General features: G+C 48.8%; 1 protein-coding gene across 1 annotated transcript; it reads right to left on the bottom strand.

Annotated features, from left to right (window-relative positions):
• Window positions 1–1,110: 1,110 nt before the first annotated feature.
• Window positions 1,111–25,633, bottom strand: PLAT (plasminogen activator, tissue type). The gene is made up of 14 exons (XM_032329059.1): window positions 25,528–25,633; window positions 14,079–14,176; window positions 13,219–13,261; window positions 11,215–11,352; window positions 10,733–10,843; window positions 10,186–10,360; window positions 9,426–9,517; window positions 7,794–7,968; window positions 7,174–7,259; window positions 5,780–5,975; window positions 5,529–5,665; window positions 5,225–5,365; window positions 3,557–3,723; window positions 1,111–2,020 (listed from the first exon to the last, which is right to left on the bottom strand). Exons 2-14 carry the CDS (start codon window positions 14,139–14,141, stop codon window positions 1,862–1,864), a joined length of 1,683 nt encoding a protein of 560 aa, XP_032184950.1. The 5' UTR covers window positions 14,142–14,176; window positions 25,528–25,633; the 3' UTR covers window positions 1,111–1,861.
• Between the last annotated feature and the right edge of the window lie 2,234 nt (window positions 25,634–27,867).

The following is a 27,867-nucleotide window of genomic DNA, read 5'->3' as shown; positions in this document are numbered from 1 at the left end:
ACAGCAAGCACCCTTAGATTTCTTCTTGGACCCAGACCAGCAGGGATGATACAACCGGTCAGCTTGCAGCCAAGAATAGGAGCTACAGCTTGAGCTAAGAAATAGTCTAAGAGGAGCAGAAAGCAGCATCCTTAAGGAACATACTAGCATGGACTGGTCTGGGAGTGCATTTTTTTTTTTTTTTAGTTTTATTTATTTAAATGATCTCTACACCCCATATAGGGCTCAAACTCACAACCTTGAGATCGAGAGTTGTGTGCTCCTCCAACTGAGGCTGCCAGGCGTCCCATGGTCCAAGAGTTAATTCTTTCAGATGAACGGGAAAGGAAAATGGACTGGGAAGAAAATGGCCAGTACTAGCTTTTCGGCTGACACGCGGTGGGATGCTGCTGTGTTGACAAGGTCATGCTCCCATTCCCCTTTCTACTACCCTGGGTGCTGTCCATGGAGTCTGCCTACCCAGCCTGCTTTCATTCCAACCCCTTCGGGGTTCATTTTCCCCAGTGCATGCTCACTTCTTTACTTCGGTTGCACACAAGCCCCAGTGGCTCCATGTTGCCTACAGAATTAAGTCCAAAACTCAGTTTGGCCTTCGAAGCACGATAATCAAAGTTCCTATCTACATTCTTCATGACCTTCACTTCCGACAACCTGTACAAAATCCTTCCCCATACTCCCACAGCCCACGTTGCTCTCCGGATCTTTCTATTTCTATGCAGTGACATTCCTGATCTCAAGGATGCCTTGCCCATACCTCCCCACCAGTCCAAAGCTCGCCCAGTTTTTGAAAGCCCTATCTAACTCTGTTTTTCCTTAAGATTCCCTCATACTTCCTGCAACTGAAACCCAGTTTTCATGACCCATCTGTGTTGTACCTGGGTATTTCTTTAAGTACCTTATTTTCCTGTCAAACTGAGAACAGCTTTCCTCCCCCTTTTTACTGTCCCCAGCACCTAGCACTTGTATACAGCAAGTATTCTGTATATGTCCAATGAATGAAAGGAAATATTTGAGATGATCTTTTAAAATGTGACAGTGAGTACCAAGAATAAAAGACCTGTAAGATTCTGCAGAAGTATAACAAAATTATCCCACTCAGATTGGGGAAAATATGTGAAAAATAATCTGAATTTATTATTTCCGCACAGTATAATACAGGGGCGTGGCAACAAAATAAAAACTAAAATGGGCTGATATAAATATACTAAAGCCTAGTTTATCAGTTACTAAAATGATACAAGTCTGTTTTATTATAAAGTTTATATAGAAAAAAAGATTTACACTATACACAAAAAGATTTCCTTCCAAGATCTGTAAAGTGGAGAAAGGGAAAAGCCAAATACTTGATTTAAAAGGTGGTGTTGAGGAACACGATCTGGCCAGCCAGCCTATCCCTTATTAGGAGGCCCCATTGGGCTTCCTTGTCACTATAAATAGACATTCCATTTCTAATGCAATCCTTCCTTCCTGAAGGATCTCGTTACTTTTTTACTATTGAGACATGCTTTTATCTTTGTGGTCGCATTTCCAAAGCTTCTCATGGTGACAGATCAGGAGGCTGGGCTTCTCTTCTCCCTCTCTTCTGCCTTAGATGATGGTATTCCTGGAGGGGTTGGCGTTTATCTGTCTTCTCAGCTGCCAAACTATCTTCTGAAATCAGATCTTAACCCCCGAAAACTTCTAAAATGGGAAGTATCTATGAAAACCTATCCTCGCCCTCTCCTCTGGGTTCCCCCTGCCCCGCCACCTGCTTGTACTGTGTGATGGCTCAGCTCTGTAAAGAAGCACTTCGCCTGGGTGTGTCTTCTGAAGTAGAGGAAGCAGGGTCTCCCTGTGATTTCAGGGAACTGGATGTCCTTGGTCACGGTCGCATATTGTTTTGAATCCAGTCTAGGTAATTCGTAACCTTGGTATATATGCCAGGAACGTCTTTCTGCCCGCAACCAATGCCCCAACTGATGATGCCAACCAAAGTCATGCGGTTGTCCTTCATACACACCAAGGGGCCGCCTGAGTCCCCCTGCAGTAGAGAGAACGGGTTAGTTGTTTGCCAAAAATGCAGATTCATTGAGGGGAAGTTAGGGTTAATATTTGTAGTCCTAATGTCGTCTTCTTCAAAGTATTTAGTTCAGAGAGGGAAATTTTTATCAGTGATCTTTTTTTTCCAAAAAAATTTAAGATTTTTAAAAAAATTTTTCAGTGTTCCAAGATTCACTGTTTATGCACTGCACCCAGTGCTCCACGCAATACGTGTCCTCCTTAATACCCACCACCAGGCTCACCTAACCCCCTACCCTCCAAAACCCTCAGTTTGTTTCTCAGAATCCAGTCTCTCATGCTTCGTCTCCCCCTCGGATTTCCCCCAATTCACTTATCCTTTCCTTCTCCTACTGTCTAGATCCTGTCCACGATTAGGCTGTATCTACATTGCAAACTGGAATTGAGATAATTGCTCAGCCATTTCAGGCCATAACGCTCCTTCTTTTAACTCTACCACCCAGTAGTTGTGTGGCCTCAGGCTAACTGTGCTTCTGGTATTCTTATCTTGAAGATCGGGATCCTACTCTCTACTGTAAGAGGTCGTTCTGGGAATTAATTGGGAGAAAGCATGACATTTTGCAAAACTCTTGGTCACGGTTGGCCGTTATTGTCTTACTGAATCAAAATCACTTGTTTTTTGTTTTTGACTTGAAGCTTTCAGATCAAGGTTTCACTTTGCATACAACCTTTTTATGACTGTTGAGCTAGGGGTACAGCTGAGGTTTCTAAAGAAACCATCCGAAAAGAGACAAAGGTTGTCAAGGAACTGGGGGAAAATGCTGATGCGATTTACCTTATAAAAACAAAGCCCACGAAGTCTGCAGTGCAGGAGCCCTGCTTCCTTCTTTTTTTATCCCCTCACCCCAGCCCCTCGATGGAGAGCCTGGCACACTGTAGGCTTGAAATGGCTCATTGATAACGGTGCCTTGGTTATATCTAGGTCCTAATCCCACAGGCTGGTGTGTCCCTTACGGATGTCTGGTTATCACAAAACCGAAGTACCAACTCTGATAAGGATGCCAACACAGCCTGAAATAGTTTGCTTTCCCAGGCGACCAGCCTCCTCTTAAGGCTGGTATGAGTTTTTGAAACTTCTGTCTCAACAACTCATCTGGGTCGTACTTCTGGGTGAGCAGCAGCTCCTCCTCCCCCACCCCTACATAGCGGACTCCAACTCTCCAGCCTCCAGAAGTCAAGCATCGCCTCATTTATGTGGCTTTACCCATCACTTCAATAGTCGATCAATTGCCTGGGCTTACAGGAAACCCTGAATCAGGTGGAGTTTCCGGGGTAGACACCGGGGAAATTTCCTGCAATTTAGATTTCTTAGGTTTGGGTAACTTTGATCTCACTCGGATGGTGTTATTTCTTTGAAGCCCTCATCTAGAATCTCCAGTGCCTCACCAAGAAGAACTCAACCGTTCTGGCTCTAACTTTTTCCTTGCTTGGAACCTGTGGGCCAAGAGCCACTCTTCCCCTTGGGAGGGCCCGAGTGAGGCAAGACCCCTGCATCTACCTGGCAGGCATCGTGCAGGTTTGCCTGGTTCCCACCACTCCGCGTGTCTCCAGCGCACAGCATGTTGTTGGTGATGGTTTTGTTAAACAGATGTTGTGAAGTGCAGCGGCGAGATGGGTACAGCCTGACATGAGCCTCCTTCAGCCGCTCAGAATAGAAAGGAGAAGCTGAAACAGAGAAGGGAAAATATCTTACGGTCTTAGGGAAAGTTACTTATAAACCTTTTAGAAGGAGGAAGCCAACTATTCTAATAATGGCTAGTTTGGATCCAGCTTTCAGATGGATGGGGCTGAAGCCTAGGAAATGTTATCAATACTGCTTTGACTGACAAAACCAAGTATTTTACTTCTTTTTTTTTTTTTTTTTTTAAAGATTTTATTTATTTATTTGACAGAGAGAAATCACAAGTACACTGAGAGGCAGGCAGAGAGAGAGAGAAGGAAGCAGGCTCCCTGCTGAGCAGAGAGCCCAATGCGGGACTCGATCCCAGGACCCTGAGATCATGACCTGAGCCGAAGGCAGCGGCTTAACCCACTGAGCCACCCAGGTGCCCCCAAATATTTTACTTCTTAAAAAGATTTTTATTTGTTGGGCACCTGGGTGGCTCAGTGGGTTAAGACTCTACCTTTAGCTCAGGTCATGATCTTGGGGTCCTGGGATCGAGCCCCATATCAGGCTCTCTGCTCAGTGGGGAGCCTGCTTCTCTCTCTCTCTGCCTGCCTCTATGCCTCCTTGTGATCTCTCTCAAATAAATGAATAAAATGTTAAAAAAAAAAAAAAAGATTTTATTTATTTATTTGTCAGACAGAGTGTATGTGGAAGCAGGGGAAGCAGCAGGCAGAGGGAGAAGCAGGCTCACCACCAAGAAGGAAGCCTGATGCGGGGCTTGATCCCAGGACCCTAGGATCATGACCTGAGCCCCAGGCAGCCGCTTGACTGACCAAGCCACCCAGGCATCCCCCAGCCTAGATATTTTATAGAGTTTATTTCGCTCATGGTTTCTCAGGAGCAGCGCTATTGACATTTGGGGCCAGATCATTTTTTTGAGGAGGGCTGTGCATTGCAAATATTCGGCAGCGCCCTTTGCTTCAACTCTAAATGTTAGTATAAACCTCCTTCCTCAGTCCTAACAATCAAAAATGCCTCCAGGCAGGGCCATTGTGTTCTGGGGGGCAAAGACCCTGGCTGAAAACCACTGGCTTAACCTACTGTCATTGAATTCTCATACTCTAAGGCACTAGGTGATTCTACCCCCATGTTCCCAGTGAGGGGGCCGAGGCTTGGAGCTGTGTAACAGGAAAACCCGTGTCCTGGCTCCCACCGCTACCAGGTGCAAATCTAGGGTGTGGACTCAGACCTACAGGACCGGAGAGTCCCAAGAGCCCCACACCCTAATCACCAGCCTCTACTTCTCATCGGAACTTTCCTGCCATCTTAAGCCCTTCCAAGCACTTGTACTATTCACTCCTTTCTTGACCTGCATAGTGACCCTGTGAGGTGGGGAAGGCAGACGGTGGCTTCTTGGTCTGCGGGGAACATGCCTACTTTTACACAGCACCAGTGCCTGGGCCAGGGCTAGAACATTCTCGTGACTTCTTCCTCTCAATATTTGCACGGCCCGCTGCCCTGCAGACAGACAGGACGGAGCCGAGACTTCCTTCCACTTACACGCCTCGTGCTTGCCGTAGCCAGACAGCTCACACTCTGTCCAGTCGGGCAGCTGCAGGGTGGCCTCAGGCAGACACACAGCGCGGACAGCGTCGCTCTCCTGGGCGCAGTGTAGCGAGTCCGACTGCAGTTTTAGCAGGACTAGAAAGAGATCGGGAAGAGAAAAAGCCTCGTGGAACGCTCCATCTGATAGGAAGGGAGGAAGACGGAGAGGGCGAGGGCATGGGAAGCAGAGGTGGGGACGCCCATGGTGGGGCAGGGTGGCTGTCATGTCCTCTAGAGCAGGGACAGTAGGACGTCTCACCAATATCATTGTTGTAAGTGTCATCATCAAATTCCTCATGAATGATGTATTTTTCAACCTCAAATTTCTGCTCCTCTTCTCCGGGGACCTCGCGGTATGTCCTGCCCAAAACCACCCTGAGGTGGTGGGGATTGTACCTAATGGAGAAACAGCCTTAGGATGCGCTGCTTGCTGGGGGGCTGCTTCTAACAGGCCCCAGTTTCAGGGCCTCAAAGTCTAGGGAGACCTACTGGGTTTTTGGAAGTCCCTACCTCTCCTGGAAGCAGTGAGCAGCAGACAGGACCCAGCAGGAACTGATCAGTATTCCGCCACAAAAAAACCTCTCTCCCGGTGACCTCCTGTTCTTGACAAAGATGGCGGCCTGCCACGGATGAGAGGTGATGTCTGTGTAGAGCCCTCCTTTGATGCGGAACTGTGGCTGCTTGTACTGTCTCAGACCACAGGTGGCTGGGAGAGGAAAGAACAGAGAAAGGAGATCAGACCTGCAGTCCTCAGGTGAGTTCCTTCAGCACCTACCCCGGTTTCTTCTCTTGGAACCCTGAGAGGCTGGGAAATTTTTGCTCAAGCTCACAGCGGCCTCTGGATTAGAACCCAGATTTGTCTGACTCCCAATGGGAACTTTCTGCTATGCTTCCTTAGCCCGTTTTTCCCCGTACCCGCCTCCTGGCTTCATTAATAAGGTGGTCCTGCGGCTCCCTCCTGGAGAATGCCTGCCCCATTTCTCTTCCATCTACCCCCACCTTGCCCCTCCGTCAGGGCCTAGATGAGATCCTCCCTCCTCATGCAGCTTTCTTAACACTCCCAGCCCACCAGGCTCCGAGCGAGCTTACTGATGCTGCTCACGGGGGACTCTCCAGGCATGGCCTTCGCTGTGAGTCCGCTGGTAGTTTGCGACTTACCCGCCCAGTTATGTAATACGTTCCTTGAGCAACATTCGGGCTAAATGTGTGTTCACAGGAATGGAGTCATAATAATCTATTCTCAGACAACTTCTAAACTAAGGTTTCTTAGCAAAATGTGCCAGCTTGAATTTCCTCTGAGTCTTCCTCTCCCTCCACCCGCCCAGCTCCCCTGAGTGAAACGGGCTCTGTGAGAAAAGCTGGAAGAGTTCACAGCAGAAGTACAAGCTGTGGGGTCAGAGGACGTGGGAACAGACAGACACGGGCCCTGCCACCTGGAGCCCAGTGAGCTTCGGCAGCCACATGATTGGGAGCTGGTTTCCTCATCTGGAAACTAAAGAGAGGAAGACCACCTCTGACCACGCTGTCGGGAGAATGCTACCAGAGCACTTTGTTATGGAGGCAGCCGTCAATGGGAGCTCTCCTCCTCCATGCTCACCACGACCTCATCACCAACCATTAATAAAGGCATCCGGAGAGAGAAGTTCAGAGCCTAATGAATTCTAAGAGAAACTGGCAAGTTCTTCTCTTTCGCTTTGCCCCTTTGTGTCACCCTCGTGCATGGGGAGTGAACACCTGCCCAGAGCGTTGCTTCAGTCATGGAAAGCCCCTCCCCACCAAAGCCTTCCTGAAAATCTGGGAGTGACACAGTCTGAAGCAGACAGCTGTGAGGACATGGGAAGTGACAGAGGAAATGGTCAAGAGGGGGGCTGGGCGGCGGCAGGTGGCCAAGGGCCAGTCCTTACAGCACTGGGGGACGTCGCAGTATTCCCACGTCACCTTGCGGTCCTTCAGCACGTGACACCAAGGCTTGGCATCCCCATCTGGGTTCCTAGATGATAAGAGAGTTCAAGGTTTTCAATCACATCACAAGCCAAGTGAGGGAGGAAGGAGGCTCAGTAAACCAATAGCCAAACAATGAGCTGGAAAGGAGGGGCCTGAGTTCCGAACTTGGCTCTGTCAGAGATCTCACCAGAGGAAAACAACTTTAGTTTTGTTTTTCTATCACATTTTCTATCACAACATTCTCCTCTGACAAGGATGTTGGAAGGAACTGTTAGCTAAGCTGTGAGGACACTCTTATGATTCACTGGGAGAAAGGCGCCATATAAGAACCGAGCAGATGAGGCCCAAGTGGCTAAGGGAAAGCACCTCGAACTTGCAATGTGGGCTGACAAACTGGTGAACTTCACTCTTTATAAAAGATGTTATGCTGGCGAGTGAATGGGGTGACTAGATCATATCCCTGGGTCCTTCCCACCCACTGGGTCTTTCCTATAACTTGAGGTATGAAATCTTCTCCCATCCCACGCCCCAGTCCTGCCTTCTGCCCAGACATGAACCCCACGGACGCTTTGCTGCATACCGGCAGTAATTGTGGTTGCCCAGGCCCAGCGCCTGAGAATTGCTCTTCCACGCTGTGTAGACCTTGCCTGCTAGGGCTACAGAATTCCAGGAGAGGCAGGAGGTACCAGACGCAGTGAGGCTGTATGTGCCACGGTATGCTAACCCCTTTCCAAAGTAGCAGTCCTCATATTTTTCTGGAACAAAAGAAATCTCAAACTGAAACAAAAGTAATTAAATGCTTCCACAGGTAAGTCAGGGTTTGCAGCTGGTCCTGAGAGGGGCGGCAGGCCTGACAGGATGAAGGCAGCCAGCCTGCCCATAGGAGGGAGGAGATAACCATCCCACCTCTCCCCTCTCCTCCTCCTCCTAGCCCTTTTACATGAGTGGTAAATGGCTTTCGGTTGGTGGGCCAGCTTTCATCAGTTGGATGTGGCTTCCTAGATTGCTGTGTTGAGAGATCCTTGAGGGTTCGTTCATGTTGGGTAGGAAGGGTCTATGCCCAACTGGTAGTGATTATTGCTGGAGCTGCTTCGAAGGTAATTGGGAGTTTCCTTGTTTATACTTGACAGGTTGTGGTGAACCGGGGCTCTTCAATGGAGTGACATGTCAGCAGACCCCAGTTTCTCAGATTTTGTCTGCCAGTGCTCTGAAGGGTTTGTTGGCCTTGAGCAGGAAGAGAGCATATGGACCTACAGATGCTGCCTATTTGCCCCATTTTACCCTCCTTTCTCCCCACTTGAAACTGGCAGAGTGTACCACTCTAAACGACATAAGGAACATGATCTTCAAGGCTACCTAGACCAGTGAGTCACAATTTACTGATCCTTGGAGGGGAGAAGATGCTTTAGAATTACTGTAAAGGGTCCTCAAATTCACAGACATGTCAGATTTATCTGTAGGCAGAAGGCACATTAATATTGTGTATGAATATTTAGAACTTTATTTTATTTATTTATTTATTTTAAGATTTTATTTATTTATTTGACACACAGAGAGAGAGGTCACAAGTAGGCAGAGAGGCAGGCAGAGAGAGAGGGGGAAGCAGGCTCCCTGCTGAGCAGAGAGCCTGATGCGGGGCTCGATCCCAGGATACTGGGATCATGACCTGAGCCAAAGGCAGAGGCTTAACCCACTGAGCCACCCAGGTGCCCCGAATATTTAGAACTTTAAAACACATGTTTTATACTATTGCAATATCATTATTTGTAAAAGCACCACAGAATGCATAGTGCTTTTTTATAATTTAGTATTTTTAAATTTGGGAAAACTTCTTATATTAAACATATAATATGTTTAACATCTCTCTCTTAAAAAGAGAGAGAGCAATGGAAAATACGCCTCAATCATGAAGGGGAGAATCTCCATTCCCCCTCAAAAGGCCTGGAAACCACCAATGCGGGCCCCCTTCTCCTCTGTACCTGAGGAAATGGAGGGTCGGGGGCAAAGAAACCAGCTCAAGGTCAACCAGCTAATTAGAGGCCAGGCCTGGGTGAAGACCTACATCTCCTGACTTGTCTTGCCTCTGCAATGAAAATGATGAACCAGCAGCCTACTCCTTTGTCTCCTCAGCTGTAGAAACACAGTTGCTTTATCCTCTGAGACTCTACTTCCAGGACTCTGGGGTTGGGGGGGAAGGGGAGGCCGCACTTACCCTTGGGGCAGGCTGGTGTGCTGCAGAACTCACTGCTGTACTTCCCTGCCTTGAAGACGTAGCACCAGGGCCTCGAGTCACGGTCGGGGTTTCTGAAAAAGCAGCCAGGGAAGGCCGTGAGAGGGGAGAAGTGAAGCCTCCCTCTCAGACCCAAGGACTCTGCATCCTCTTCCGGGGAAAAGGTCTGTGCACTTCCAGTTGTACCCAGGAGAGCTGGATCAGGTTGGGTGGAAGTAGGACTTGGCTACTGTCTCCATCTGGAGACCAAGAGGGGGTTAAGGACTTGTGCACAGAAGCCGTGTTGACAAGGGCTGGCCTGGGATGATCGGTTTTGTGGATTAACTTGGCTCTAAGTGCCCATTTATCTAATCGAACATTAATCTAGGTGCTGTGCTGAAGGGATTTTGTAGCTGTGGCTAATATCAGCAATCTGTTGAAGTGAAGGAGATTAACCCCCATCGTGTGGGTCGCCTCCTCCAATCTGTGGAAGGCCTTAGGAGCGAAAGCTGGGGTGGAAGTTCGGCCTCCAGACTGCAACAGAGAAGCCTGTCTGAGTTTGCAGCCTGCTGGCCTGTCCACAGATTTCAGACATGCCAGCCCCCGCAGCGAGCCAACTCCTTGCTATGAATCACCATATTGGTAGGGAGTGTATTGGTTCTGTTCCTCTGGAGAGCCGTGGCGGATCGGCTCCAGGTCGCTTGCGGATGTAGCAGCTCCTCCCCAGGGAGGGGAGCGAGCTCAGGGCGTAGGCGGCTCTCACCTGCAGTAATTGTGATTGCCAAGTCCCAGCTGGATGGCGTTGGGCCTCCTCCCAGTGTACGGCTTCGAGGCCAGCACGCTGCTGTTCCAGTTGACACACTCGGCCCCACTTTCTGCTGTGCTCCATGTGCCCCTATAGGTGATACCCTGGTCCTTGTAGCAGGTGGCACTGGCATCTGATTGAAAGCAGGACACGTGATGCCTCCCATGTGAGTTCCCCCTTCTGTCATTTAGTTTTCCAAAGGGGTTTCACATCTGCTCTGTTGTCACCCCAAACCAGAGAGGCAGGTTTGCTGCTGAAGCTATTGGGGCACGGGTGGTACACAGGGCTGGCCGTGTCCACCAGACAGACTCCAGCTTGCTCCCAAGGCTCCGCCCATTGGGCCCAACACTCTGGTTTCCTAACCAACCCTTGCAGGATCCTTCCCTGCCCCGCTCCCCCGCCCCCCCACCGCCTCCCGCCTCCCCACATCACCACACACTGCCTCTCCTTTCTGGGAAGACTTGGGATTCTGTCCCTCTTCCCGCACCGCCCACCTACCACTCACCTATTTCACAGCGCTTCCCCATAAACCCTTCAGGACACTGGCAGACAAAATCTGAGAAGTAGAGAGCCTGCCGGCATACCCCGCCATTGAAGCACCTGGGTTCGCTGCAACCTGTCAGGGACAAAACAAGGAAGCCCCTGGTCACCTTAAAAAGCAGTTCCAAGGATAATAGGAGTGAGCTCCACGTGTCAGGCACTATTCTCAGCAGTTTTTAAAAGGAGCTCATTTCATCCTCTCTGCAAACCGTGAAGCAGTTACACCCATTGTCCCCATTGGACAGATGAGGAAGCTGAGGCCAGGCTGGAGAAGGCATGGGCCCCGGGTCACAGTCTCACTTGTTGGCTCAGTGCCTTCGCATGGGCCTAAGGCAGAGCCCGTGGGGAAACAATGGCTGAAGTTCTGCACACATGCGCAGTGGTGGTGGTGGGGGGGTGCAGTGGGAGAGCTGGAGCTCCAAGCTTGGGCTGCGAGCGCTTACGTACTTCGGACGGGCACAGAGTGGCAGTGTGGGCGGCCACTCACGCAGCGACAGTACTCCACGCGGTTGCCCCGAAGGCCCGGGCGCAGCCATGACTCGTTCTGCAGGTAGAGTGTCTGCGTCTTCTCATCTCTGCAGCTTACTGGAATGAGAGACAGGTGGCCCTCTTGACGGCACAGCTGCCCAAACGTTGCCACCGCCCCACCCCAGGTCCTACTGAGAAAGTTCCTCAATCACTAGTCATACAACCCATCTGTCATCCCAGCCGGAAGATAACACACATCTACCAATCAGTCACCAAAGACTATGTTTGCCACTCTTCCTTGGACGGACCCTCGTCTTGGAAGAATTTACCTATCAAAATGCATTTACTAAGTGATATTTTAATTTTTCATTTTATTTTATATTTTTATTTTTAAAGAATATTTTATTTATTTATTTATCAGAGAGAGAGAGAGAGAGATTGGGAGAGCATGAGTGGAGAGGAGCAGCAAAAGCTCCCTGCTCAGCAGGAGCACAATGTGGGGCTCAATCCCAGGACCCAAGGATCATGACCTGAGCCAAAGGCAGATGCCCAACTGACTGAGCCATCCAGGTGCCCCTAATTTTTCATTTTCTTTCATCAGAAATATGTACATGTATATAATTGGCTACCAGAGTTTTTGACCCATTTGAGTATTACCACACAAATGATGCATTGCTAGCCCAAAAGAAAACTGACATCATAGTGTGTGGGGGGAATGTGCTGCTCTCACTAGTATTTGTGACGTAATGAAAACGGTCTGAGTCCTCGCATTGATATTCCTGGCCTCTTCGTCTCTCTCTGTTTGCAAAGCAGACTGCCAACTTAGGAAATCTTCAACTTTTCATTAACTAAAGCAGTGACACATGCTCATTGTAAATAACATTATTGTTTCTTTTGGGGGTCTGCTGGGGCCAGGATACCCTTGTTGGAAATGCTGTGCTATCCAACAACGAAGGCATGGAGTATAGTGTTTGGGTACCAGGGCGGCTCAGTCGGTTAAGCGTCTTACTCCTGGTTTTGGCTCAGGTCATGATGTCAGGGTCTTGGTTCAAACCCTATGTTGCACTGGGCATGGAGCCTGCTGAAGATTCTCTCTCGTTCTCTCCCTCTGCCCCACCTCACCACTCCCATGTGTGTGCCTGTGCTCTCTCTATCTCACTTTTTCTTTAAAAAAAAAAAAAAAATTACAGCATACTTCACTCTGGGGAAACTTCCACTTTAAAAGAGGTGTTGCAAAGCCTTCCAGACCCAAAGGAACTAGGTCATGAAGGACGAGAGAGGAGGGCCCCACGTTGGTAGCTTTAGACTTGAAGCTGGGCCCAGATTTCTTCCAACCAGAGTCTAGACAATCTGGCTGCGAGCATGTTCTATTTTTGGAATCTTACCTAGTGCTCATGGGGGATGTTCCTCAGGTTTCTAGAGTCGACTCTAGAGTGAAAAGTCTTTCCACACCTGTGCAACTTGTGTGAGGTAACCCAGGCTTATTACTCTGGTTTTACCAACCGGAAGACAGGCATGCACAGAGATGGCAGTTAACAAAGATGCCAGCAGGATGGAGCTCCCAGAGGACCAGAAGGACCTGCGCAGCTGCATCCTGGCCACAGTGTGGCCTTCGGGCCCATCATTCAATCTCTGGCTCTGTCTTCTCACCTGTGTAACAGGGCTTCGGGCCACTGAGCTGGCAGCCCCTCCCCCCCACCCTGCCAGCTCTGTGACTCCCTGACAGCCTGACTCCTTGAGGGCACGTCTGTTCCTGTCCTCTCAGAACAGGGCCTTAGTTAACTAAGTGAATGAGTAAGGGATGGGGGTGACACAGACATCTTCACAGCATCACCCTGCAAAATTTCACCTTCACGCAGCTCAAGTAAGCTGGGCGTGGTGGAAGATAAACCCCGACAGAGCCTCCAACACCCTGAACTCCTAAGCCCTGATTTGGGCTCCCGCTTCCACAGACTCCCCCTTCTACCTCCCCTTTCACCTCACCTCTGTAAGATCTGGCTCCTCTTCTGAATCGGGTGTGGATCTCCTGCAAAGCGACCAGGGATGGAAAAAGGATCAACACATGCTAGGCGTTTTAGGAATAAACGTGGTTGACCCACAGACCACTCACACCCCCGCCAATCAGATGCCACTGGGCCCGAAGATTCCCCCTCAGGTATAGCTGGCCCCAGGTGCAATGTCCACTTCTTGCCTTCTTTTCTAATTCGTCCTCTCCTTCTAGACCAGTGCTGCCATAAGAGCTTTCTGAGTGATGAAAATCTTTAATTCCTGTGCTGTGCAGTGCCGTAACCACTAGTCGCATGCGGCGACTGAGCACTTGAAATGGGGCTAGTGCAACTGAACTGAATCTTTAATTGCATTTAACTGTAGCCGCAAGTGGTTAGTGCAGTGGTAGCCCACCTCCCTCCCCACCATGTCGCCGTCCCCAACTGTCTCCTCTAAAATCTCACTCTGCGGGTGTTACTCATTGTGCCCTCCATGACGCCCCTGCTTGCTGGGCATTTTTAGAGAGTGTGTCCAGGGTATAGTTTCCATCCCAAGTGGATAGTGAACAGCGTAGGGCGGCTTTCCAGCTTCATGGCTGCTGCACCACCTTTTTAAAGATGTCTTATGGATGAATGCAAACACACTCTTTACAAACAGCTCCAAGGAAGGCAGTCCGTGGCCGTGGACTATTTACCCAAGTCCGAAGAGCTGCCTACGGACCCTGAATGCTGAGCATCCTAGACAGAGAGGATCCATACCTACTGACTTCTGCTGCACCCCTGCGCTCGGACATAACCCCCGGGGGGCTCCTGAGTCCAACGAGGGTACATGGTGGGCTCGAGGCACAGACCTCTTACCTGGCTGGACAAGGAGAGGGCTGCTCCAAAAAGCAGCAGAACGCACACCAGCTCTCTCTTCATTGTATTTATGGTTCCTTCAGAGTGAACCTTGAATTCTGGAAGAAGAAGTGGGGGGAAAAAGACTTCATAGTGGGATCGAGAAATCAAGGAGTGTGGCAAAGGTCGAGAACCTACGACTCAATCATGGCCAGTCCCTCCAGCATCAACTCCCACGGCAGGAAATGCCACAGGTGCCTGGAAGATGTTTTCAATTGTATATATAGTTTTTACTGTGGTAAGATACATAAAATGGACCATCTTAACCACTGTTATGTGCACAGGTCAGTGGCATTAAGTGTGTTCACACTGTTAGGCAACCATCACCACCGTCCCTCTGCAGAACGTTATTATCCTCCCAAACTGAAACTCTGTGCCCAATAAACAATAACGTGCCCAATAAACAATAACCCCCATTCCCCTGGCAACCACCAGAAAGTACGATACTTTCTGTCTTTATGACTATGGCAACTCGCTTGCTTCCTCATCTGGGTGGAATCATAGACTATGGGTCCTTTTGTGACTGGCTCATTTCACTTCGCATACCGTTCTCAGGGTTCATCCATGGGGAACTATGTGTCAGAATCTCTTCCCTTTCGTGTGTGTGTCAGAATCTCTTCCCTTTCGTTTGAGTGTAAGGTAAGCTCTGGACCCAGCATGGAGCCCAACATGGGGCTTGAACTCGTGATCCTGAGATCAAGACCTGAGCTGAGATCAAGAGTCGGATACTGAACTGATTGAGCTACCCAGGTGCCCCCAACTCTCCTCCCTTTTTTAAAGCTGAGGAAGATTCTGTTGTCTGTATAGACCACATCTTGCTTATCCATTCATCCGTCAACGGGCACAGGTGGCTAGGAGATTGTCTTGCCCAGAGATCTCTGTGGGCTGGCTGAATAGTGAGACCACACCTGGCGCTTCCTGGCAATAGTGTCCCGATTTGGTGCCCTCAAAGTGAATTCCTGCCCTGAGGTCAACTAGGTGGAACCATAGAAATGTCCGCTCTGAAACCTTTTCTGAGGACACCATAGGGACTCTACGGCCAGCACCTCACAGAGCCAACCTACCCCCATTACCTCGGTTCTCACACTTAGAACTCCTTGCCCAGCACAAGAAATACTCTTCTGCTCTGGCTCTTGCCCTCCCCGCTGCTCCCTTGGAAGGTCTGTCTCTTATTTTACAGGCAGGCCCGGCAAAGTACAGATAGGCAGAAAGGAACTGAGCCATCTGGCCTTTGGTCATAAGACTCAAATCCTCCTAGACCCCAAATTCCCAGTTTCCATGTGTCTTTCCCCAGTGATCATGCCCTCCACAGCTTAAACTAGGTTAGTTGGTCGGGGTGTTATTTTGTGGTCTGGCAGGCCCACTCACTCCTTTGTCCACAAGAATTAAATCAGGCATTTCTTCCTTGACTCATTTCCCTTCAGTCACAACAACTTTCGGTCCCACCCCTCCCCCATCACCAGGATCCTCAGGGCCCTGTTAGATCAGAGGCTTCCAAGACTTTCATCCGTGTCTGTCTCTGGCTCCTTTGTTTCTTTGCAAAGAACTTCCCTGTTGGAAGTGTCCGTTCCCTCACTGGCCACAGGCCCCCTTCAGAGCAAGGGTAAAAAGAGGGGGTGGGCGGGGAGGATTCTTTATGCCCCAGTGCTTCTTTGGGGCTGCTGGGGACAGGCAGAGGAGGACAAAGGGAGCCAGGACAGGGATGAGGGGAGGGAGCAACGGGGGGGGGGGGGAGGGGGGGCGGCGCTGGTCAACAGGATTCCAAGGAGCAAATGCAGGCCAGGCTCAGAGGCCTGGCTCACCAACCAAGTCCGCCCCCGCCCCCTCCTCCATGGTGAAGGAAACAGAAAGAAGGCAGCATCTAATCTGCCTTAGTTCTAATTTGAAGGGCCAAGGACCCTCCTCATAGGATGTGCTCTTTGAGCGCCTTTTCTCCTTGGGAGAAGGAAGCTTACTACTACCGGCTTCTCAGACTTTCAGAAGAGAACAGTAGGGAGTTGAGCCCATGGGCAACAAGAGCCCTTGGTGGAATCTTCTGATTCTGGCCATGGGACCTGCTCTGGCTTTCCTCTTTCTTGAAAAGAAAGAGGAAATTTCCCTTCTTAAATTTCCCTTCTTAATTTTATCCCATTTCTTTTCTTTTCTTTTCTTTTTTAAGATTTTATTTATTTATTTGACAGAGAGAGAGATCACAAGTAGGCAGAAAGGTAGGTAGAAAGAGATAGGGAAGCAGGCTCCCCACTGAGCAGAGAGCCCGATGCGGGGCTTGATCCCAGGACCCCAAGATCATGACCTGAGGCGAAGGTACAGGCTTAACCCACTGAGCCCCCCAGTCACCCCTTTATCCCATTTCTTATTAACTTTTAAAAATAGACCTTGTTAAATGCATCCCCTCTCTTTCTTCCGGATGTTAATCCTGTTTCACAGACGCATATAGATTGTCTCATCCTTTATTATCTTGGCTTTATGAAGAAATTCTGAAGCAATGAATGAGTACATGAGCCATGCATCAACAAGGAACTTAACCCTCGTTAGCACTGCCTGTCAAACCAACCAGCCCTTTCCCAGAGGGTTATTTTCATTTTTTCCTCTGGATGCCCACCAAGGCACAGTTTTATTATTTCAAGAATTCGGGGTCTTTAAAAAAAAAAAAAAAAGACATCTGGGTCCTTCTAACTGGAACATAACTCTAGATGTTGGAAAATTGCCAAGTGAGAAGTGCAGTATTGACACATTTGCATTCTCTGGACAAATGGGGGAGGGGGACCAGATGGGGAGGCGGAGCATGACTTAGTATGACTTCCATTGTGGCTCCCACACAGCTGCATCATGGGAAAACCCTTGACGACTCAGGGGCATAAGGGGCCAAGGAGTCTATTTTTGCCTTCTGTTCCCGGCCGTGTCTGAGACGGTCTCTGTTCTGTCAGTCCTTATCTTCCCCCACTTTGGGGGGACCTTGCTGGGCCTTGAGCCGATCCAGTGATAATCTCAAACAAGACACTAGCTCCATCTCGTTGCACAGAGGCAATGAGAGCATCTGGACGGGCTGAATGGGGTGAGAGGATGACAAAGAAATGAGTCATCCCACCAGCAGACAAGCAGTGTTGTCCAAAGACAAGGGAGAAGGAAGAGGGGAGGAAAAAAATGTGTCCTTGTTTTGCCTTCATTAAAGAGGTGGGTGTAGAGGTCTGGGGGCAGTGCCTGGACAAAAAACAAAGTGAATACCAGAAACAGGGACTCAGACTCTGGGACCACGGGGCCAGCCAGCGCCAGGACAGGCTTCTACACTGTGAACAGGGGCTGCCACCAGAGGCTGGAGTGCCCTGTGTTCGTGGTGAGGAGGTGGGGGCGAGATGTATAGAGTAAGTGTGAGAAATCCTTCTGGGCTCATTTCACAAATACAAAGACGACTTGTTATTTTTTTTTTTTTTCCGTGTTCTCTTCCTTTTGCCTATTTCATAGTTTCCCAGAGTCAGAGAACTAAAAAAGCAAGAAAGTAAGAGAAAGAAGGAAGGATGAATGGATGGAGTGGGAGGTAGGGAGAAAGAAAACCACCAGGAGGTCTCACTTTTGTTAGACTGGAATCCCTGAATCACTGAAGACATTGTCGTGTGAGAGTAATGGATTCTGCAATGGCATAAGGCCTGGGGACCCCAAGGTCCCAGGGCCCCAGGCCTGTCAGGTCCATGTTAGCACGTGAATTGATTTCTGCAGATTTGCAAAAGACACCCTCTCTGGTGGATGGAATTCAGCAGGCACAGAGCTTGGCAAATGGACAAAGACTCTGTGCAAAAAAGAAAACCAAAAAAGCTAAAACTAAAACAAAACAAAACAAAGCAAACAAACAAAAAAAGACAAAAACAAAAACAAAACCCAGGATATACGGGCCTGGCAAATTAAGCATGACCTGGATTTCAAGGATACACGGGCAGAAATCCTGGTGAGGGACACAGTCTGCATGTCTGCATGCGAAAGCCTCATCTGCTTCCAGAGCTGCTCTGACCTTCTGTCTGGAAGCTGCGCTGGGTCTTGCTGGCAACAGCAATACAGTGACTCCGTTCCCTGGTCCCTCTGAACAACCATGAGTGATGACTGTTCTAGGGGAAAAACGGGAACAATGGACTGGTAACCAGGGAGGGGGTTACGCTGCCAGAGCCAAGGAAGTGTGCCCTTGTGCCTGAGAAGTCAGTGGTCATGCTAGCCAGAACTCGGTATTTATTTTGGCAGCGATAACATGGGGCAAGGCTGCCTGATGGGCGCCCATTCATAGGTGTTGGGTCTGCATTGGGTGAGGCCGCTGGAACAGCGGCAGGACAACTAGAAATCCTGGGAAAAAGTAGATGAACTGTTGTCCTCAGTGCCTTTACATGTCCTTTTTTTTTTCTTTTTAAATAGATCTATTCATTTGAGAGAGAGAGCACATGCCCAGGTGGTGGGGGAGTAGTGATGAGGGAGGGGCAGAGGGAGAGGATCTCAAGCAAACGCCCCATGGAGCCCAGACAGGGGCTCAATCTCATGACCCTGAGATAATGAACTAAGACAACGACCCGAACTGCAGTCAGGAGTCAGACACTTAACTGACTGAGCCACCCTGGGGCCCCTCGTGTCCCTTTGCATTGATTGCCCTTTTCTCTCCATCTTCCCCCTTAAAAATCTGCCTTCCAGAAAGGGACTGGTATGTTCATTCACATAAGGTTACATTGACAGTAAAAGTTGATACACCGCCCTTCCCAAAAGTATCTATATTTTGAGGCACAAAAATCAGCTCCCAGGGGCGCTTGGGTGGCTCAGTGGGTTAAAGCCTCTGCCTTCGGGGCTCAGGTCATGATCCCGGGGTCCTGGGATCGAGCCCTGAATCGGGCTCTCTGCTCAGTGGGGAGCCTGCTCTCTCCTCTCTCTGCCTGCCTCTCTGCCTGCTTGTGATCTCTGTCTCTTAAATAAATAAATAAAATCTTAAAAAAAAAAAAAAATCAGCTCCCAGGGATGCAAAACCAAGTGGGATGGACTCTTGAGGTTTCCTCCAGGGTTGACACACTGTGGTTTCTGCTATTGTGAGAACAAATGATATAATGGGTATAAACTGTGAAACACTTAAAAAAGTGTATTAGTACTTTTATTTAAACATGACCACATGCATGAAATTGATCTGCAATAGAGGAACTGTGCAAATACAGTCACTTGACCAAGTTCTGTGGTTCTAGGTACAAACAATGCAAATGCCCCTGCTGGTATAGAACTCAGGGACTGTTTTCACTCTTGCCAGCAGGAAGAAGACAGAAATATGAGCGAGCTAGAGGAGCAGGGAAATTGCAAGGGAAAGACAAAAGTAAGTTGATACTATGATCAAATTTTACACCGTGTGCAAGGTTTGCTAGCTTAATCTTTGGTAAAGGAGATTCTCAGATTATTACTGCTTTGCAAAGCTTCTCTCTGGAAATCTGAGTAAGAAAAAGTCGGTCTCCAAGAATACCGATACTTTAAAGTGACTCATAGCTTTAAAACAAACAACACCCTCCTTCCAACCCCCAACCACCATAGCCCAGAATGGATGCCAACAAATTAGAAAAGAAATGGCCCAAGGAAGAACTCCTTGGAGTAGCAAAGGCATCTCACTGGGACAACAGAGGGGGTGAGAGGGCAAGAGGAGTCCTGCCCCCATATGTGGGGACCCCCCCAAAAAAGCTCACCTTTGCAGGTTCCAGATGGAACACTAGCCTCGCAGCCCCATCTCACTTACACAGGTCCAGCTTTTTATAGAGGTTGTGCTCTCAGAATAAAAACCATTTTCAAAAACTGCCATCATGTGAACAATTCTTAACTTCTCAATCCTTAACTTTCTGTGTGTCAAAGTTTATTTTCTCTCTTCTTGAAGAGCCTGTTTCATAACGGACAAGAGAGGAAGAGCCTGTTTCTTATCTAATATGATCCATTCCAATGAGGTGAATAGAACAGAATCCTCTGCTAGCTCCCACCCATCTCATGAGTTACTCAGGGCAGAATTCTCTCCAAAACATCTTCAAACCATAGGCGGGGGGATGACTTGTGACTTGAGTTATGTGAAACTGACCAGGCTACTCCAAATCTTGGCACTGAGCTCTGTCGTCTACTCGCTGTCCATAGTTTGCCAGGTAATGCTGGTTGTTTGGAGGAAATAGGGGAGAGCTCTTTGTGGGTCTAGGAAACCAGAAGTCCATCCTGCCTCCTTTTAGGATAAAAACAAAAGAAACCCTTTCCTAATAAACTTTTTACCCGGAGAAGAAAAAACAAGGTTTAGCTGACAAATGCGAATGCAATTAGTGCAATAAAATGTTAATCCCAAAGTCTGAATTTAAACAAACCCCTCAATCTGAGGTTGATCTAAAACAATGTCTCATCTTAAGCATGAAGGTAGTTCCTCATGTTCCTCCCACTCCCTAAAGTCAACATCACTGCAAAGCAATGAAATACACAATCCTTTGGTAATTCTTTAGTTTACCTCCAGATTTCAACACCCATGAGTCAGAAAACTGATCAGAAGCTTTCCTTGTATCGTTACTGAATGCGTACACGTTTTTCCTGGGCTCATAGGAAAGCAATGTTACGATGTGTTTGCAAGAACTGTGTGTGGGTTAATGCCCCTTGCTCCATGGGCATTGGAGCACCTACCACTCGCCAGGCAGAGTCTACAGAACCTTAATATATATATAATATATGTAATACTATAGAATAGCATTCTATAATATATAATAGAATAATAGTATTCTCTTGTTTTTACGAATGAGAGAATCAAACTTCCAAAAAGCATCAGGACCTTGGCCCTAAGGCGAGATATGTGGTGAGAGGTGGTGTCAAGACTCGAACCGACACTGTTTCCAACCCTCCTTCCTGCATCCCGATGCTAGACCGTTATGTTTTTCATGCACTCAGAGTTGCTATTTGGGAAGGACAGCATGTTACAGTGCAAGGGGCATAGTCTTAAGTTCAAGTTCCATGACACAACCATGACACACAGGTTGTGTATGGTTTCCTGGATTTTTTAATGGGCCAATCACTCCCACCTTGCTGAATTAAAGAAGAAGCAGGCAAAGGCCCTATGACACAATGGCCAGTGCACGGTAAGGTCAACCGTACTGGCAGTCACGAGCGTCCTTCAATAACAGGGGCACCGGCATGAACAGCTTCTCCCTGGAAAAACAACCGAAAGCTACCAAGACAGAAAGATGCTAACATCTACGGGGTTCCCCACTGTGGTCAAGCATTAACACCCAAATGCTCCTTCCTCGATCATGTGGACATCTTGTGATAACCCGCAACCAGATTCTTCACAACTGATCTAAAGGTTCGTGCCTTTCATCTACATGAACAGGAATCATTATTTTCTGGATATATGAGGTGGTGTCTTTCACCTCATTTTTAATGTTTTCTTTCTTTCTTTTTTTTTAATTTGCCTCTCCGGGACCTATTTACATCAGGATTATGCCGGACTCTCCGAGGAAACTGGAATTAGCGCCTGAGACCGCTGGGAAATCAGGCCGCTCCTACTGATAAGGCCCGTCTGAAGCAGACCACATAGATGTTTAAAAACCAGAGACAGGAGGCTAGAAAAATAAGGAAATCGGAGCTTCCCAGAAAAAGAAGAAGAAAAAAAAACTTCCCTTTCTTTCTGCAGCCCAGGGGGCAGACACCGGCTCTTGCTCCGATGAGGCAAACTAAAGCAAGTTTCTCTTTTCTATGAACAGGACAAAATATGAAAAGCCAGCAGGAATCCAGCTGACCAGCGGGCAGCCTTTCCCTTTTAGATTACTCATAGCAGGTTACTGGGCTCAGCTTCCCTGCTGACTGTCCTGTCCCCTACCTGCAGAGGCTTCAGCTGACATCAAGCTGTTCATGCAATGCTCTCTCTCTCGAAGGGGCTCTAGGGCCGCTTTGCGTGTCCTCCTTGGGCGACATCTGTCAGATCCGTGACCCCAGCCCCTCTCCTTCAAGCCCCAGCTCAGTCTAATTTCCTCCTTTCTTGGATTCATGGGCAAAGATCTAACACCTCTATGTATTCACCATCAAATGTTTGCAGAGCACCCACCACGGCCCATGCACAGGCTCCATGGTATAAGGACATATATGCTCTGTCCGCAAAAACTCATAGCTTAGGCATGGGCCAGACAGGTAATTAGGTCCTCATAGTACAGTGAGATCAGCGCTGCGGTATATGCAGGGAGGTAGGGGTAGAAGGCGGAAATGCAGAGGAAGAAGGGGTCTTAGGAGAACGTGGAGGAGCGAGATCTACTTCCTCTTGGTGAGGTGAGGAGCTGGTCAAGGTAGGTTTCCTGGAATTGATATTATTATATAAGCCGCTGGTTAAACAAAATAAAGAAGTGCTCCTCAGAGCATAGGGCCAAGAGGTGACCATTGCTGTAAATGGTCAATAAATGCTGTAAACTGGTCATTTTGTAAACTATCAGTCGTTTACAAAGCCTTGTGGTCTGGGTAATAGCAGCCAGCAGCCAGAGCCCCTTACTCTTCAGCAAACACTTTCCACTGGACAAAGGAATTCGATTCACACATCCCAGGCTCTCCCTTCGAGGGCTTTCCTAGGAGGAAGTATGGTTTGGAAAGCCCGAGAGTTCTAAGGATGCAGGAGCCTTTGTGGCCTGAGTTCGGTGTCGATTCCTTAACGTCTGGTTGCAAATTAATGGACTATCTGTGACCATGTAATAAACAGAAAAGGCTTGGCATATGAAGGTATCCCAGTGTCTAGGTTCAGCCTGACCTTGAAGTGGGTTACTTCAGAGGCTCAAGGTAGAATCAGGTTTTCTAGATCAGGCCCCAGACAACCTCTCCAAGCCGCTGATGCCTGTGTCAGAGCATCCCATAGGCAAGCCGTGCTCACCTGCGCATAGGCCAGCTAGCCAAGAGTCACCCTGAAGATTGTGACTGTTGACACAAATGGTGCTGGGTAGCTGCGAAGAACATGCAATTGCATTAAGTTTTATAGGAAGAACAGCTAGTTGGTATTTCTTGGATAATGGTAATAGGCACCCAAACTTGCCCAAGTCATCCCTTTTAAAAATGTTTATGAAATGCCTGTTGTGTGGCTAACACCTTGTTCATTTTCCCTTCTGGCACTCATGTTACTTTTCAGGCGATCGAGAGCCTTGTCTGTCACTCTACCCTCTTCCCCAGAAGTCGATTTCTCAAGGAGGAGAATGGACAAAAGATGGTCAAAAAAATAGGCTATTCTTATGTGTAAGTAGACAACGAAGCCAGTATTGGGAGACCATGTGGATGGACCTGGGGTTGTACCAGAGCGAAGGATTGCTAAGATTTTTTCTGGCTCTGACTTCCCGTGAGTCTAAATTGTCCTCATTCTTTTATCTGGTTTGATTTGAGACTACCAGTTTTGTGAGCTGGTTGGCTTATAGCCTGAAACTCTGTACAGAATTTTTCTCCGTGCAAAGCTAATGACCCAAAGAATAAATGAAGAGAATATTCTGGCCACTCATTGTCCCTCCCAGCCACCTTATCAGAGCAGAGCTGAAATTCCCTCACAGAAAGTAGACATTTTACTCTAAAACCACAGACACACGGTGCCAAATAATCAAGTGAGATTGAACATTCCAAGTCAACACCTAAATTCTTCCTCAGCACCGGCACTCAGTATTTCAAAGAAGTGCATGGACTTTGAGTTTGGATTGGAGCTAAGTTCACCACCATTCTTGGGAACCATGTTGCCCCCTTACCTGTCCCATCAAAAAGAACCGGCACACATTTTAGAAGCTTTGGAAATGCTGCTCCTTCTAAACGATGATCTTAGTCAAAGGGCCCCTTCCGTTGCTATAAAACCCCCTAACCAGAAAAGGTGCTGTTTGCAGATTAGTACCAGGGCTCCCCTGGACAGAAAGTCCCCCCCCCCGCCCCCGATGCTCTGTGGTCCCAGCCAGTCATTTACAAAAGCGTTAGATGGGTATGGTCACTGAGTACGGCCGGGCCGCTGGTTACTATAGTCTGAACTGTACTGAGCATGGTTCTACTGTAACCCAAGTCACTACTGTCCCTCAGCTACCCGCTGGCTGCTGTCCCTCTGCAGGAGGAAGCCACTGAAGAGTAGCCCAGACTCCAGGAGTGTCTAATAGGAGGCATCCCAAAATAAACTGAGCTGGTCCTGGGGAGTCTGGACAGAGACTAAGCCACTGGGCAGAGGGGAGCTACCCTTTACTCTTGATGAGATCCAGGTTTGAGGTCAGCATCTCTGAGAACACTTTAGGTAGAATAAAGTAATGGGTGGCATGGGGCTCTTTCTATTTCAACATTCACAAATCCCTGCTGGTTCCCGAGCCTGGCTCTGCTCTCACAGGAAGCCCTCGGGCTGACCGTCATATATTGATTCTGGACAAGTCAGCGTCTACATCCCAGAATGTGTCTTCTTGCCCATGGGCAGGAACTGCTGAGGAAGTCACCTTCAAGGGACTCTGCTTACTAGTTGTATTTGCAGAATTTCTTCATGGAATTGCAAATGCACACACACACACACACACACACACACACACAATTTTCCTCTGCACGAGATCACCGTTATTAATCCGACCTGACCACCGGGTAAATCCTTTCCACACTTCTTTGCATTTGAGTTTGTCGCTAGTTACCTGGGAGCTCAGCGTGTTCTCCTACTTCTCTGGCTCCCTCCCGCCCTCCCTCCCAGGGAGGTTAAGAAAATAAAGATAATAACAGCGAAAATCTGGAAAGCCCTGATAGGCATCGCGCAGAGCACCTTAGGAAGCAAAACCATTCATTTTATTCTCCCCCGCCGTAATTGCAAAGTCCTTAAAGAGGACCGCACACTTGCACATTGGGCCAAAACTGACCGGTGGAGACGGAGGCTGGGGATGTGCGGACGGAGAGCACAGGCCTTCTCTTTCCCAACACTTTCCACCTACTTAATTCTGCTCTGAGGCAGTCCTGTGCCTCACTCCCCCATTCCCAGCCTCAGCTTCTTAACAGGCTCACCGAGGCGGGGGGCGGCAGCCAGACACCGCGGACCCTCCAGGCTCTGCTAGCCACAAGTCCCGAAGGCAGCGGATGGCACTTCTTTGGCCCATCATTCATGAGGGGATCCCATCGTCTCTTCAGAGCATTTGTCCCTAATTCTTTGTACTTTCTCCTTTACTCTGCTGAGATTTTTCTCCAAGAAATAATCCCTCCTATTCTCTCTTCCCCGAACGCCTTCCCCCCTCCAAAAGCCTTCAGCCCATCCCAATGAAATGCAGCTACAAAAAGCAGGCTCCCTTGGGACTCGGATTCTTGCTAATCCGCTTTTGCCTGAATTACAAAGTCAGTCCCTCATTAAGGCATTCTTCTATTGGCGCCGTTTGCCAGAAAGATTTTTAAGAGAGGCAGGAGGACTTGGACAGACAGAGAGGCGCAGAATTCAACTTACCGCCCCTGCTTGCCTTCCTTCCCTCCCTCCGAGACAGCTTTCTCTTCAGCCCTGGGCTCTTGTAGGACCTCAGCTCCAATCTCCCTGCACGGCTCTGGCCTGCTTTAAATTTCAAGGCAGGGGGTGGGGTCAGTGGCCCTGGGTGGGCGGGTTTCTCTGCAGCAGGAGGATGCCCAGTGGACAGGGCCAGGAGGGAGCCCAACGGGGCGGGCCTGTTTTTGTAAAGAGGGGGAGGAAGTTTCTGATGGAAGCAGCACAGCCCGACCTGGCTTAGGGCCAGCCTGATTATTCACAATCCTGATGTCATCCAATCGCAGGAATTTGGGAGTTCAACGGAACCTTAACAATCATTTTCCTTGAAGGCCCTGGTCTATGACCTAAATGAGACCCCCAGGATCAACTGGCTGTAAGCTTATCATGGAAAAAGGAATTTACAGTTCTAAACAGATGCACACAGAGGGGGCCCAAGGGCTTCTTCCGGAATCTCCAGCAGTAAATCTGCCCCTGGAGACACAAGAGGGTAGAAGGAAGGACTGGACAGGTGGACCAGTTCCCTCCAGGCACAGAAGGGCTGGGAGAGGGGCGTTGGGCCACTTGGGGCATGGGGTGGGGGTTGATAAAGGTGGGCCGGGCTCCTCTGCTGTGGAAAGTACCCCGGCCTGGAATCTGGACCCTGCCACCAGCCCTGCCACTCCCCCGCCCTACAATCATGGAGAAAATCATTTCACTTCTCAAAGATGGCTGAAGGCGGGGGTGGGAGGTTGGGGTATTATGGAGGGCACGGATTGCATGGAGCACTGGGTGTGGTGAAAAAATAATGAATACTGTTTTTCTGAAAATAAATAAATAAAAAAAAAAAAAAAAAGATGGCTGAGGACTTCTCGGCTCCAGCATTCCCTGGATGGGGCTGTGGAATAAAGGCAGGGGGTCCCTGAGCCAGTGCTCTGTCTAAACTCTTTCTCTGCACAGCCTTACAGGCAATTCTAACATTGGCTCTCCATCCCTTAGACTGAGGGAGACTTTCCCCTGTTCTGGAATTTGCTCTTAAATGTAAATGCTCCTGGAAATGCACAACCTGTTTGACCTGTTAGAACCCTACAGATGACTGATAAGGAAAAGGAGCAGGCTTGAATCAGCGGTACCAGTAATGAAGGACGTGACCGGAGCCAGGGCTTTCTAGATCCGAGCTAGCGCATCGGAGGTGCCGTGCGTGGCCCCGGACACACGCTCCCCCGTGTATCTCGGGCCTCGAGACGGGGCATCTGTGGTGTTGGTTGAGGTCTGGCCTAGACAAGGCAGTGTGAGAGAAAGAAGGAAGAGATGCCAGGAGAGGGATCAGAAGGCTGAGGCGGGCAGCAGAAATTGAGGGAGGGCTGGCTCTTGTAGGAGAGGCCAAAGCTTCTGAGGAGAGCTGAGATGAGAGCTGACTTTGAGGAGGGGAAGTAAGGCAGGCGTGTCCAAAGTCAAACCGTGTTTCCATATTTTTATCTAGCTGTGGGGGAGGCTGTCAAGTTAGCTGCAGAGCATTAGAGCTCGGACACCAGGTAAGAGAGTGGCTCTGTCCCACTTCCCTGTAATATAGGTTGCCGTGATAAGGGCCAGAGGCCTTTTCTGCCCTTTATGTTTGGGCAGGGATGGAGGGGTCTTTCATCTGAACTCCTGTGGGGGCTGATTTGCTCCTCAACAATTACGTTTAAATCCTTAGATCATACGGAGATTGGAGTCTGGGTTTTGGCTCCTAAGCTTGAGCAGTGGAGTAGGGTCTGTATACCGCGATGTATGTTACATGGTGTATATTACAGGGTGTGATCCAGGGGCGGACACGGAGAGTCCTTTCCTACCCCTTGTCAGGGTGCCTACAATTCCACCTTTAGAAATGCATTCCGGTAGGTTTTTAGCCCCCAGTTAAAATGCTAATTTAATCGAGGCCTTCAATGTAGTCTCCAGCAGGGAGCTGTCTGTTGGCCTGAGGGAGAGAGGGGTACACCAAGAGGGACCAGGAGATTAAGAGGAAAGGTTTCAGGTCACCAAGAGGTACCCTGCAGCTTTGCTACAATACACCCAAATGACAGAGCAGATTATACTTCCCTAGGAACCTAGGAACTGGGGCCTTTGTGTTCCTATGAAAAAAGAGATTGTTTTTCGGGGAAGCCTGAGCAGGAGGAGGTAGGTGTAGAGAAGCTGATACAATGACAATGGGGGCCTTGATTCTAGTCAAGGGATTGCTGCGGAGGAGGGAAAAAAAAAAAAAAGAAATCTTGGTGAAATCACATCCTGGGAAAATTTTATCCAAACCCTTTGCTTTCCAGGAAGAGAAGTTAAGACGCAGGCCCAAGTAAC

This window comes from Mustela erminea, chromosome 21 (genome assembly GCF_009829155.1).
Source record: "Mustela erminea isolate mMusErm1 chromosome 21, mMusErm1.Pri, whole genome shotgun sequence".
NCBI classification, from domain to species: Eukaryota; Metazoa; Chordata; class Mammalia; order Carnivora; family Mustelidae; genus Mustela; species Mustela erminea.
This window is presented reverse-complemented; position numbering and strand designations above follow the sequence as displayed.

Coding starts and splice junctions, on each gene's coding strand:
- PLAT (XM_032329059.1), bottom strand. CDS start 14,141: ATGAAGAGAGAGCTGGTGTGCGTTCTGCTGCTTTTTGGAGCAGCCCTC. Junction 10,844..11,214: donor CCACTCTGTGCCCGTCCGAA/GTACGTAAGCGC, acceptor TGTCCCTGACAG/GTTGCAGCGAACCCAGGTGC. Junction 5,366..5,528: donor CACTTACAACAATGATATTG/GTGAGACGTCCT, acceptor ATCTCTTTCTAG/TCCTGCTAAAACTGCAGTCG.